This window comes from Hippichthys cyanospilos, chromosome 22, assembly GCF_059441005.1.
Source record: "Hippichthys cyanospilos isolate Australia breed blue-spotted pipefish chromosome 22, RoL_Hcya_1.0, whole genome shotgun sequence".
Classification (NCBI taxonomy): Eukaryota; Metazoa; Chordata; class Actinopteri; order Syngnathiformes; family Syngnathidae; genus Hippichthys; species Hippichthys cyanospilos.
This window is the reverse complement of record NC_142390.1, coordinates 4,706,094-4,719,230: the sequence shown is the minus strand read 5'-3', so window position 1 is coordinate 4,719,230 and position 13,137 is coordinate 4,706,094. Positions and strand designations below refer to the sequence as shown.

Genomic DNA, 13,137 nt, shown 5'->3' with positions numbered 1-13,137 from the left:
AGCTACATATAGACTGAATAATATGCACTTTCAGCATTTGCATTGTATCCAAAGTGCATCGAAAGGAAAATTTAACTACGTGCTATCGCTTTTCTGAAAATTGCACAATATCAATAAATTATTTGTCCTTTAAAAAAAAACAACAACAACAACACTTGTTGTCTGGTGTCATTGATTTGCAAGCTAAAGTATGAGAGATCGTCGTAATTGCTTGTACCAACACATTTGGCTCCACCTTTTAAAGCAATGGTAAAGGGGGAAACAGCACCCCCTTCAGGGGTGGAGTATTTACAATTGGAATTATTTCTCTTGGTGATGAACAAATGAAGCAGGTGATATTTTTTTACTATGAAAGGCAATCTTGATTTAAAAATGCAGAGGAAATGTAATACAATCCCTCTACACCATTTTTAATCGAAGAGAACCATATAGGGGTGTAAAAATAAATCACAAGTGCTTCACAAAGCTTCATTTTCCCATCACTAATTTTTACACACAAAAACAGGCGTTGTTTTTCTGTTGAAAAAGTCATCCTGATTTTATACACCGGTAAGATAATTATTCTTGTTTTTCAATAAAACAACAGAGAACAATTCCTAAAAAAAAAAAAAAAAAAATACTTTACTTCCAAATTCAACCTCCACTCCTTACAGCAGAAACATCGACATTTACCACATACAAACGAGACACTTTCTTCTCTGATAACGGGTTCAAAGCTACATTTTTTGAAAGCCGCTTTGAAAGCCACATAGCATTGTTGATTTTACACATTTATAAACACAAGGCAACACAATCACATTTTGTTTTTCAAGATTAGAGGAGCCAGTGATAGAACCCAAGAAGTTTGCATGAGTTGGATGAAGAGGATTACAAACCTTTTTTTTCTTGCTCCCCCCGTTGATTTGTTTTTAACCCTCCAAACATCGTGTTCTTTAGTCTAGCAATGTGCTCTGGTACTATTTAATGGACTTGAAACTACACGCAGTGGTTTAAAAGTGAAGAACACATGCGCACGAACCATGTTGCATATTCTCAGTAGCAAAGTTGAGATAGGCTGACATTTTCTTTCACAAAAGGCTGCTGTGGTATTGGGACATTCCGCAACATACAAAAACAAACGGACGCTATTAAATAAGTGGAAAGTCACATCCACACAACAGAGAATTAGCCAGTGGGCTTTTCAGCTTGTCTGTGACAGAAAGCTCAGTAAACATCGTCCTTCTAAAATACATATTGGGCTTTCAAGTCTTTTCCCGTACATCAACATTTTTTTTTAAATTATGGCCCCATTTGAAGACAAAACATTGTTCCAATCCCTCAGCAAATAACCTCCACATAACTGCAAAATATATACAGTAAAGATATGTCATGACAGTACAATGAGTGAATGAATTGACCGCTATTATGATTTCATAAAGGAGGAGCAAAATATTGTGTTTGTTCTGCTACATCCCAAATAAAAGAGTTCCGAGCGCATAAAGTTGCCCGGGTATATTTTCGAAATGCGTCTATTGACTCACTTTGTTTTGACAACTATCAGAACAAATTTGATATTTTACTCCAATTTGGTGACAGGATATTAATGTGGCTTTAAAGAACAAAAGGTATTAGTATAAAATGGACTGGCTGGGGTCATTACAGCTATCTGTTATTCAAAGTCTAATAAGGGCCAAATATTAAGGCATCTAACTAAATTCATGTCACCAAGATGGAGTCAAATATTTTTTTTCATAAAGAATTTTCCTAGGTAACTATGTCACCATAAGGTATATATATATCACTGGGGATGGAACATATGGAATATGCAACATTCAGAATAAATCTCTAGCTGAGTAACTTGGGTTTTAGGAAGGGTCATGTAATAACTGCTATTATAACCCCACGTTTCTGTTTTTGTTTTGTTTTTTACTATGAAATTGGCATGTAGTAAAGGGGAAGAGCAGTCGTGATGATGGGCAGTCTGTAAATTAAGGCATCATCATGTCCATATTTGCATAATGCGAAGAGCCTAGAATGACTCTACAGAGACAATGTAGAAAGATGGAAAAATACATTTGGTGATGGACACACTGTTTAAAAAAAAAAAAAAAGTTTCATCTAGCAGCACTGCAGGTCATCAGTCGGATTTTTTCCCCTGACAAACCGGGGTGGAGGAGGGGGGTAGAAAAAAAAAAGATTTGTCTGTCAATCCCACCGGAAGACACGTTGACTTCAAGTGTCATTCCTTAAGGAAAAGTCAAAAGTCCGGATGTCTTAAGAGGCTCAGAAGGGCCAGTGTAAGTCGTCAAAGTCCCCCGACTGCCCCATGTTTACATCCGTCTCCAGTAAGCTCATGATGACCGCCATGGCCGCCTCGTCGCTGCTAAAGCTGCTCAGGCCTGGCACCAACATGCTGTCCAAGTCCTGCTGGGACGGCTCGCCTGGGACACGTAAAGATACACAGCTACAAGTCGGGCTTAACCTTCCCAGTCTGGACAGTAATGGACACCCTGTGGAGCTTGATCTCCACCCCCATTTGATTCCATTATTTCGAGTTGTTTTTTTATTGAATTTCCCCATAGGGAAACAATGGAAAATGCCTGAATAAACAATCCAGGGATTCAAATAGTTTTCAGCAAAATGAAAAGTTAAAAAGCAAACCTTCACTTTTCTGATTTTCTGCTGCATATCCATCAGTCATAGGTAATCATTATCATAGGTCTTGATAAGTCCAGCTAAGATAAGAACACTTTTGACTTTATAAATAATTACATCAACTTACTCTAATCACAGTAACAGGGTTGCAAATCTGCGCTAATGTTAGCTTTTCCTCAAGAGGAGAAACTATCTGTTTAGTTAGCTATTATTGCTGACCAACAGGACAAATTTATGGGGGGGAAAAAATTAAATCATTGTCTTATTCTAAGTATATGCATAACAATATTGCGTGACGTGAAGTGAGACATTTAAGTGAGTCTAACTTTTATAAAATTATGATAAATAGAACAGAGGACGTAGCATTGCTCTAGCTATTTATCTCTATTTTTGCTGTAATTATTTTGTTTTTTCTTTTCCAAGATTTATCATTGTTTTTTTTGGTAGTGACTGTCTTTCTACTTACAATTTTCCTCAGGTCACACATTACCTGTATTTTGAGAAACGCTGGGGACTGTCTCTGGCTTTGACTCGGACGAACTTCCTGTTTCCTCCTCTCGACTTGACAGCTGAAAAAAAAAAAAAAAACATTCAAACAAAATGTTCACACTCAGTATGACTTTTAGGCACATTGTAATAATAATCACTCACACTTGTGCTAGCTTGCGGGGATTCTGGTACACTCTGGGCCGCACCAAATGGACTGGACACACCGCTTGATGGAGATGAGTTTGCCCTGTTTACAAATATGTGGAGACAAGGTCAACATTCTGAATAATCACACACATTTTTTTCCATCAAATTATTAATTGTGGGCTCATGCAGAAGTTTTCGCTTAATACAGCTCACTTAAGAGAGTTTTAGAAGAAATGACCTGTAGGAATCGATGAGTTCATTTGCAATTTGCGTTCCAATGCTTCCTGCGTAGATCATTTTGCCCACACCACTTGTAAGGCCGGGAATAATGGGTAACTGTTTTGATTCTTCTTTGGGGCAAACAGTATAAAATAAAGAAAGGGAAAAAAAAGATAAGAAAGATAGAAAACACATGATATTTGAAATTCGATTATTTCTGTTACCCTGAGGAGCTTTGGAGCTGCCGGCGGTGTCATCATCTTTTGTGTGATTGTGCCCCCTGCTGATGAAAAGAGGTACTTTAAAGTTAAAATTGCAGCCGTGAAAAATGAAAGGAGCTAACACAAAATTTGGATATTGTATAGCTTGTAAAAGTGTGACGTTAAAACTTACGAAACAACCCGGTTTAACGACACGACAAACTCGACTTCTTTGGTCCACGGGTTTGTGAAACTAAACCACTGGCTTTGGAGTGAAACGTAGGGGCCGTATTTTGTTTTGAACTTGTAGCATTTTGTCTCCAGCTTCTCTTTGCTACGCAAAACTGCAAATGACAATGAAGAGAGTCAGGAAACATAAACAGGCTGGAAAGGACAAATGTTGAAAAAGGATTTAAAATACTCTTAATGTAAAAATAAATACAATCCTGGGATTCCTGACCGATGTAAACGATATGATCCCCTATTACGCCTTCAAGGGGCGTGGTTTAGTGAGCTGTGGCCGACAGCAGCTCTTTGCTATACATCTTATATTGTATTTATATTTGACTGCATTGTTTATGAACGGAACAACTGAAAGTGCATTTTCTTTTCTGTAAAATATGTGCCTTGCCTCAATAATCAGTTGAGAAGCACTTTGCCCAAGACAAACTCACAAATGTAAAATACTAGCTGTTGTAAAGCATATTCTTGAGTGGGCTAACTCAATTTTTGCCATTTTGCAATTATTTTTTAATCTATATCATAATGATCATTTCTTCTGGATCATTTTTTGACAGAAACTGTGGTTTTAACCCGGTTTTGATCAATTCAATAAAATGAGTTAAATAATAATAACTATATATATTTAATACATTTTTACAAAAAAGTTTAGTTCGATAGTTCGCCAAATACAACCTGTCAATATTTCATGAACGATCATTAATAACATTCACTTATACTACTTACTTTCTGTGTCTTCTATCAATCTTTGAGCCTGGTTTCATGGGTGTGGCCATCTTGGAAATTGGAGTTGGCCCAGTGTTGCACTGATGAATCAGGAAAAGTACTGAGTGCAAAAATAAACCGCCTGCTATATGTCAAAATTGGATCGTAACCTTGAGTTCTACTCAAATTTAACTTCAAAGGAGGTGAAATTCGAGTTAGCCCACCCACTCTTGTTCACAGTGGTTCAAAGGTGGTCCAATAAGCGCTACACCTAAAGCGTTTGGAGATATCGACTTTCATCCTTTTTTTTTTTTTTAAATGGGGAATTGAAACCTGTGACCGTTGCTTTTGAACGACAAGAATCCAAAAGTGATACACCACGCTCCATCACCTTGCCTGTGTTTTTCTGCCAGATGCTGCAGGTCATCCTGGTGGAAGTACTCGTAACAAGACGTGCCCAAAATATCTTGCGGGAGATAACCGATGACAGCAGTCGCTCTGTGAGAAAATTTTTTTTAGCTTGACATGAATAATAACAAGCCACCGAGCAAATCGGAGAAGCGGGAACTCACTGTTGCTCTACAAAAGTGAACTTGCCGTCGATGGCACAGCGGGTTACAAACTGGGTTGGCTTGACTTTGATGTCTTTGGGGGGCTGGTTAGACGCGTGGCTCTGCACACGGCACATGGTGACCAGGCAGCTGAGGCCCGAGGAGTCCTTCTCGCCGTCGGTTTCCCAGTCCAGGTCGCTCCTGGGCCAGCTGCGCATGTACCCGGTGCAGTGGAGTGTGCAGTATCTGCTCGAGTCTGGAGACACACATTTGACAAGTTTCTCAAGTTTGAAATTGCATATTAAAAAGACTTAGAATTTGTTCTGGCTTTGAAAAATAATAATACAACAACCTGAATTAATATTTGGTCATAAACATTCCTAAACTCAAACACGTCAGGCACTTTTAATAATTGATTCTTTGGCATACCACTAGAGGGAGCCAATGTACCAATGCTGATCTCATTTTATTTATCGGCATTATTTTTTAATTAATGACCATAAAAGGAGTATTTAATTGTCTGATAGTAATAATAAGTACGAAGAAAACAACATATTTACAACATCGGATTGCTTGTAAGTACATTTCAATGGTCATTTCAAAATAACATGCATATTTCCGAATTTGAATACAGTACTGACACTGCTGTGTAAAAAGATAAGTATTATAATTATTTTCAGTCCTCCTCTAAGTATTGTTAACTCTCCTTCTCTTTTCCCAATTAGATGTAAAGCTGAGTTCAAGTCTGTCCTCTCATTAAGTTAACCGCCTGCTCTCTTATTTCATTTTGTGGGTTTTACATTAGCTATAACACTGACCTACTTCCGGCGCTCCTTCCTCGGTTTAATCAGCGCAGCCCACATTGTATGATGTTAGGAAAAAGGAAACATCTTTTATGGAGCGTATACATTCAAATGTCATTTGCTGCTTTCATTTCAGTAATCACTTTTGTGGGCTAATGTTTGGTTGGGACCTTTGTCTCGACCTGGTTTTCCTGCAGACACTGAACAGATCTTTTTTTTTTTTTTTTAATACCGACGTGTATTTCTGTCCATGACTTCCTAAAAAGGGGTTAAGTGTGCAAGATCTTTTGAAGGATTTTGATTATTGCTATTGAGTTGATGTATAATGTTCAAGTTTATTGGTGAACGTCTGGATTCACCCTTTACATTCAAATCGTATTATTGATTGATTAATTCATTGATTCACTGAGAACATAAACAAAACAAGAAGCAAATAAAAGAAATTGTCAGTGTATATTCAGTTCAATGAGGTTTATGTTCAAAAGGAAGGAGGAAGAAGTATAAAACTGATCTAGTCCTATTCTATTTACTCAGATGTTAATATACATATTGTTTCATATCACAGACAGAAAAAGTCACACTCCTTTTAATTAGATATCAGCATTAATATAAATAAACACATAATAAAATTCATAAACACAATATTTCCTATGTTTCACAGTGTAGTAGCATTGTGTTGTATAATTTTTGTTTTATTAAACTCAAGGATAATTTGTGTGTCCTGCCAGTTCTTTAAAGTATTGAATTCTAAAGTAAAATAATATAATTAATAATAATTTTTTCCATTACCTCTCGTGTCATTCGCACAAAGTTCAACGAGTTCCTTTTCTGAGGAAAAAATGTTCCGCATTTCCGACAATAACACACTCATCATCTTTCTCATTTTCAGCAATTATATAGAAGCTCAGTTGCAGCATTCATGTCACCGTTTATAAGCATTACACAACCATTTTATAAATGACAATTACATATGCTGGGCAGAAAACCAGGACATGAAAACTCACCACAGAATAAAATATCTCCACAAAGCCTTTTTTTTAAAAGTCCTTGCTGCAAATTGTGCTATATTTCTGTTGAGCCGTCTTTTTTAAACGTTTTTATTTGTTCATCTATGTCTCGATGTAAAGTTCAAAGGTCAAGCATCTCTGTTGACTCACCTTTCTTGATGGAGGCAGTGGGCAGTGTGCGTTTGTCCTTGTGCTTCCCCTCCACTCGATTGTGCTTCATGCGGCAGAAAAAGGAGCGTCTGGCTCCGGTGGACAAATGAGACGCAGCCAATGGCGCATCTGCGTGAACGGGGACGCCGGCTACATGCGCAAAAATATGCACATAAAGTTTCATAACGTGGCTAAAGACATAGGACTTCACTCGTTGTGATGACGCTCACTGGCAGCATCGATGAGGCGTTGATGGTTGTTCAACTCGAACGACGACAGCTGCTCCTTCACCTTGCTGATGTCTTTGGGGTGGATGAAGTCAAACAGACTTTGGCCCGTCAGCTCCACCTGTCGCCAAAAACAATAAGAAATGCATTATTGCTGTTTTGATAGAGTGAATACATTCAGAATGTTATTTCACAGAATTACAAAAACAGAATGAAGGGAAATGCAATTTAAAAGCAAGTGTAAAATTCATATTATGCATGAATGAGTGTTTTTTAGACTTACACACACACCAAGAATCGGTCAAGAATTTATTAAAAACGAGAAAACAATTTATGGATATATTAAATGCTATTTGAAAGTTAGTATAAACATTATTAAAATAAGTACGGTTGATTAGAAACAAATTTTTGAAGTGGCACCAACCCTGCTAAAGCTGAGGATCTTGGAGATGGATTCAGAGATAAACAAAATTTTCGCTCGGTCGCAACTCACAACTAACAGGAAACCGTCCGCAACCTGGAATGGGCACACAGATGATAGAACGATTTTTTTTTTTTTTTTTACAATAAAAAAAGACTGTCATTGAATCTAGGCTACGCACCCTGAGCAAAAGGTGCCTGAGGTCATCATGAGGGAGGATGGAAGGCTTGCAGGAGGCGTCGGCAAAGGCGCTGCCCGACCCAGCTGCAAAGAAATTCATGCGAATGCAAACTCCCAAAAAACGTTTGAGGCATACGGTACCTTTTAGGACTTTTAGGTGCTGCACGGCCTTCCGCAGCACAGTCAGTTTATCCAATTTTCGCGGCATGGGCTGACAGGCGGGGATCATGGCGGCTAACTCATCGATAAGGTTGTTCATTTTGTCTCGTCGCCGCTTTTCAATTTGTCGGTGAGGTTGCCTGGAATGCAGAATCAAAACGGACAATAAGGATGTCAATTATGTTTTATGATATGTAAGTGTTTGACGCCATTTCAATTTGAAGGTGTTTCCATTTGGCGGGATATTTATTTGCTGGTGTGCCCTGAGATTTTTCCCCATGTAAATCATTACTCATATTTGCGCACACGGTGCTGCGATCAGTGTTGGGCATCACCCAGAAAACTGGCGAATTGGTGGTCAAAAATACCTGAAGCATTTCATTTTGGCTTGCTGATCATCTTCTGCTCTGTAAAGCAGAAAAAAAAACACTAATTGGAATTTGTTCATTATATTAAACAAATAAAACACCTTATGAGAATTCTGGAACGAACCAAAAATCAAACCGAGTGTACCTGTTGAGGTCTTCATCCATCTGGAAGTCAAGACCCTGGCTGTTAGATGACAATACATCTCAGTGACCTGTATTAGAGCTCATTTGCAGTTTATGTGATTGTGCACATTGTCTTACTGCGCAAGGAGTGTGTCCAGCGTGTCCTCAACATCCCCCTTGCGTTTCCTTGGCAGCTCGGCGGCAGGCAGCAAAGTGCTCGTTTGGCTCGGGCCTTCCTCCTCCGCGTTGCCACCTAACACCCAAACACACACGCGCCGACCTTGAGTCAGTGTGGGCAGTCTCCCGCATCTATTAATAACACACACCGGTTTTGAGGTGCAAATGGAAGCGGCAAAACACTAAATAATTGCGTGGCGGAGAAGCATTAACATTTTTAAATGTTGACTAATTTTTCTGGGATTATGTTCACTAAAATACCAGAATTGCATTCAATATGTTTCCATGCTGATATCTATGCTGCTCTCTATAATAATTATATATGTACTATATGTCACAAATACGTTTTTAGTTGATTTTTTGGGGGATGAACACAGGGATTGAAAATATAGGCACAATTTTAAAATATGTGTCCTTAACAATGATTTGATTTATAAAAAATAAAAAATCAACCATAAGAAATGTTTTAAAATACAGATCAAATTCAAACGTGTTGAAATTTTAATACAGGACTAGAAAGGACACAGGTAGTGATTCTTTTACACACCGCTAGAGGGAACCCATGTAACACACTGAGTATCATTGCAGCTGTATGATTCTTTACCCAAGTTTGTCTTGGTTAGAAAATAAACTTGATATCTTGCACAAGTATCCCCCAAGGTCACATGAAGGAAGTGAAATTTTAGCAGGTTTTATGCAGGTATCAAAGCTAACGCGTTGCCTCTGGATGCTGTTTTAAATGCAACTTAAACCAAAAGTAATCACACCTAACTGCATTTATATACATTAGAAGTTTGTGAAGGGAACTGGACACTTTTCAAAACAAGAGCAAGTTCATTGGAACATGTGTACTGCGCGCTAGTTGAAATAAAAAATACATCGGGCAGGGGGGGTACATAAAAAAAGGATTAAAACCACTACTCATACTCGTGATGTTTTTAAAGCAAAACAATACTCAGTCTAAAAATGGTTAATTTTGCACTTATTTTGTTGTAAAAGGCAGGGAAGACAATCTCCCCAATGATTGTCCAACTTGAAAATTTAGTTCACTCAACATTTTCTTTTACAGTGCGAACACACACTCACACTAAGCTCTGCACAGCTGTCATGTGTTCCGATAAGTGTAAACTTGCATGACTCGCCAAAGATTTGCAAGCCTCAACTATCCCTCAATCCAGAAGGCACGTGAAGGTAAATTGGATTTGGGCTATCATTTTACCTCAAGCTTATATAACGCTGTAACACTGACCTACTTTCCTCTCACAATTTTCAACAACGAAGTTTTGATAAGTGATGAAAATGCTGACCTTGACTGACCTACATTCACTTTTTTTTCCGAATTATTCGACTGATAACGTTATTTTGCCCCAAGGTGAAGATCTGCAGTTTATCTCGCATAGATTATTTTCACTTTTCACCACGACTATTGACATGATTCTCATTAATCCCTTCTGGGGAGTTTAGTGGGTCATCAGTGACGCAAAACGAGGAACGTGGGAGCTCGCTGGCTCTCTATATTCCGCCCACGACCGCCACCGTACGTGCACACGGCATCGCAGTTTACTCTGGCCCTGCGTCATCGTTTCCCTAGAATGCGACGGAAGCCAGGAGCAAACGTGCCCTTGAGACGAGCTGCCATGTTGTGAGTCATGCTGCGATTGCAATGTGAGAGAGGAGAAAACACCACGTGAAGGAAAAATGCACAGAGCAAAACCCAAGAGAGTATGCATAACATGAGCTAAATGACATGCTTTATCGTGGGGATTAGCACATTCCACATGATTAACTACAAGGTATTTGGTGATGGTACGCAAATTATCCAATAAATGTCTCTGGCGGCCCCTCATATATTAAACTCATACATAGCCAGCGGAATCGGATCGACCTGTCCAGTGAGAAACGATCTAAATCACAGGGAAGTGAAAACATCTCTGGACGCTCACCTTGTTTATCAGAAAAATGGTGCCAGGGATTGTGAGTATTTTTTGGCCTACATTTGGATCATCTTGGAATCTCAGTAAAATAGGTTGATCTCATAAAAAAAGTCTGAGCAGAGATTTCCCAATTAAAATGATGAACTTTCCGAGTAGTTTTTCAAATTTGATTATTGATTATTATTATTTGATTATTATTTTACCTGATGGGGAAAAAAAAAACATTATATGGAGCTGTGAGTAAAGATCGCTGCATTAAATGAAAAACACTAATATTACTTTTGTTATTTGAACATAAACATGTGCATCCTGGTATAATTAGAAGGCATTACAATCTAATTTCAGCTTGTTTTTACTAACTAGTGCCCCAAGCTGTTATTACCTTTTGAGAGCCGCTGATGTGTCTTGCATGTGTGTGTCCATTTACCAGGGGGAGCCTTCAACCCCGGACACACACACGCAAACAAAGTGCATTATGTTCGAGGTTATTTCTGGACGCCATGACCAAGAGAAAAGTTTTCTTACATATTTATAATGTGAAAATACTTTAAAAGGTAAAAATAATGCTGTGTAGTCCATGACTGGGTAAAGAGGTAACTATATAGCCTAATAAACACATGAAAACTAAACACATGGTTGAAAAAACAAAGAAGTTATCTTATACCATAATATTATTTAAATATTTTATTTTGCCAGTTAAAAATGTACAGATTTGAGTTTGTTCCAGCCAAGTTTTAGAGAGCATCTTGACTTTGTCGCCCTCTGCTGGCTGATATGAGAAACTGTCGCTCCGCTGGTCTACTGACCCACTTTTTCTCGTGCCCGCACGTGTCCAACTTAAGCCCCTTATGCACGGTTAAATCAAGGTAAAAATATGTCAGTTTAAAAAATTGTGAACGATCAGAGATCAAACGATTTTTCAGTGGTCGATCTGTCATATTTAGTCATTTATTAAGGACGATATGTTGTCATAGTTACCCTCACGTGCCGACGTGAGGTATGTCGGCCAACCAAGGCCACCACCCCTCCTCCCGACTTGATGGTGCGTTCCGTGACTGCTGCAAAATCGGAAAGTTCCACACAGCTTCAGAAGAACACATCGTTATAGTTTGAAATAAGATAAAACGCTCCTAATAAACACTTGATATGTAAATGGAAAGAAAAACGCCATCTTCTTATCAAGTAGCAATGTCCATTTTTTACTTAGCGAAATAGTTTAGTATTGTTCATATTATCTATGATTTATGCAGCTAAGTGAAATAAAAAGTGTTAAATGTTTATTAAGTCGGTGGTAAATGAGTGACCCTCGAGTTGGCGTTCCGATGCACTTGACCAGGGGAAAGTAAGCCGTCCGACTGTTCAGGAACGCAACACAAAATAAGCTTGTAGTACGGAACAATGAATGGACAAATTACCCGTTTACAACTAGAATTTTAATTTTTCATATTTTTAAATACGGCAAATTGTGCGAACAGTGGTCAGCAACTGTTAAAAAGTTGCGGTATTTTAATATTGTTAGGAAAGCACTAAAAGTTTTCTTCTCCCTCAAAAACCCAGATTTATCTCAATTCAAGGTCTTATATGTTAACATTTTACCAACGTAATACTATGCCAAAGTTATGAAATAAAACATACACTCAATGCTAATAATGTTACGGTTTTAAATTTTGAGGTGTTTTTTTACCTGCCAGGCGGTCCGCGGTCCCCCCAGAGCCCCCGTCCGACATGGCCGAGCGAGAAGAGCCGATGTCCGGGTGAAGGCTTTACGGTGCACCGCGGCGCATGTGGAGGAGCCGAACGAGAGAGGAGGGAGCCACGAAAAGCCGGCGACTTGTATAATTGACTTCATTTTTGTCTTCTCCTCCCACCCCTTCTTGCGTGTGAGTATTTTTTTTTTTAACAATGGAGGTGGCGTGGGTGTGGGGTGAGTACGAGGGCCAGAAACGTGAGTTGGGCGGTCGCATTTTTTTTCCACTTCCGCCATCATTCATGTCGAGCGAGATGACGTCACTGCCATGTCATTCGTTTTATTCTTCAGCACAAATTCATATACGAAAGCCTTCGAAGAATATTTGTTTGAATGGAATGTAAATTGTGTAGTAAAAATAATAAAAGCTCATTTATTTTATGTATCTATCTTATATTGGGCACGTGACTCGTACAAAGCAGTCTCGCTCAAATCTGAGGTCTCACTCTGATCTTCCTCAATCCAAAATCTCGTCTTAATTTACGAGCGTGAATGGTTCCGTAACCACTTTTATAATTTAAAACACTTGAGTTACATTTTCCCTATTGTTTGTGAAAAATCCTATGTCGATACTAGATACATTGCGCCTGCATGGAAAGGAATAGTCCTACAAAAAAAATACTGCGAAGAAATTTTTATAAGAGAAAACCTTTAAA

At 38.5% G+C, this 13,137-nt stretch overlaps 1 protein-coding gene across 4 annotated transcripts; it reads right to left on the bottom strand.

The window, feature by feature from the left end:
• Window positions 1-54: 54 nt before the first annotated feature.
• On the bottom strand, window positions 55-12,641 carry LOC148405574 (basic helix-loop-helix ARNT-like protein 2). Of its 4 annotated transcripts, none has more exons than XM_088406805.1 (17): window positions 12,419-12,641; window positions 8,762-8,876; window positions 8,646-8,684; window positions 8,501-8,539; window positions 8,115-8,272; window positions 7,975-8,057; window positions 7,797-7,889; window positions 7,376-7,493; window positions 7,146-7,295; window positions 5,207-5,441; window positions 5,026-5,132; window positions 3,883-4,033; window positions 3,714-3,772; window positions 3,509-3,620; window positions 3,286-3,370; window positions 3,125-3,203; window positions 55-2,420 (listed from the first exon to the last, which is right to left on the bottom strand). In XM_088406805.1, exons 1-17 carry the CDS (start codon window positions 12,459-12,461, stop codon window positions 2,263-2,265), a joined length of 1,824 nt encoding a protein of 607 aa, XP_088262931.1. In that variant the 5' UTR covers window positions 12,462-12,641; the 3' UTR covers window positions 55-2,262. The 4 variants fall into 4 exon arrangements, with proteins under 4 accessions (XP_088262931.1, XP_088262933.1, XP_088262932.1 ...); XM_088406807.1 differs by having other exon boundaries at window positions 3,509-3,617; XM_088406806.1 differs by having other exon boundaries at window positions 3,714-3,769.
• Between the last annotated feature and the right edge of the window lie 496 nt (window positions 12,642-13,137).

Excerpts from the sequence above, each read along its gene's own strand:
- LOC148405574 (XM_088406805.1), bottom strand. The coding sequence starts at position 12,461 with ATGTCGGACGGGGGCTCTGGGGGGACCGCGGACCGCCTGGCAG. Across the intron at positions 5,133-5,206 it reads TTCACTTTTGTAGAGCAACA|AGCGACTGCTGTCATCGGTT; the intron begins GTGAGTTCCCGC and ends ATTTTCTCACAG. Across the intron at positions 4,034-5,025 it reads GGCAGAAAAACACAGGCAAG|TTTTGCGTAGCAAAGAGAAG; the intron begins GTGATGGAGCGT and ends TGTCATTTGCAG.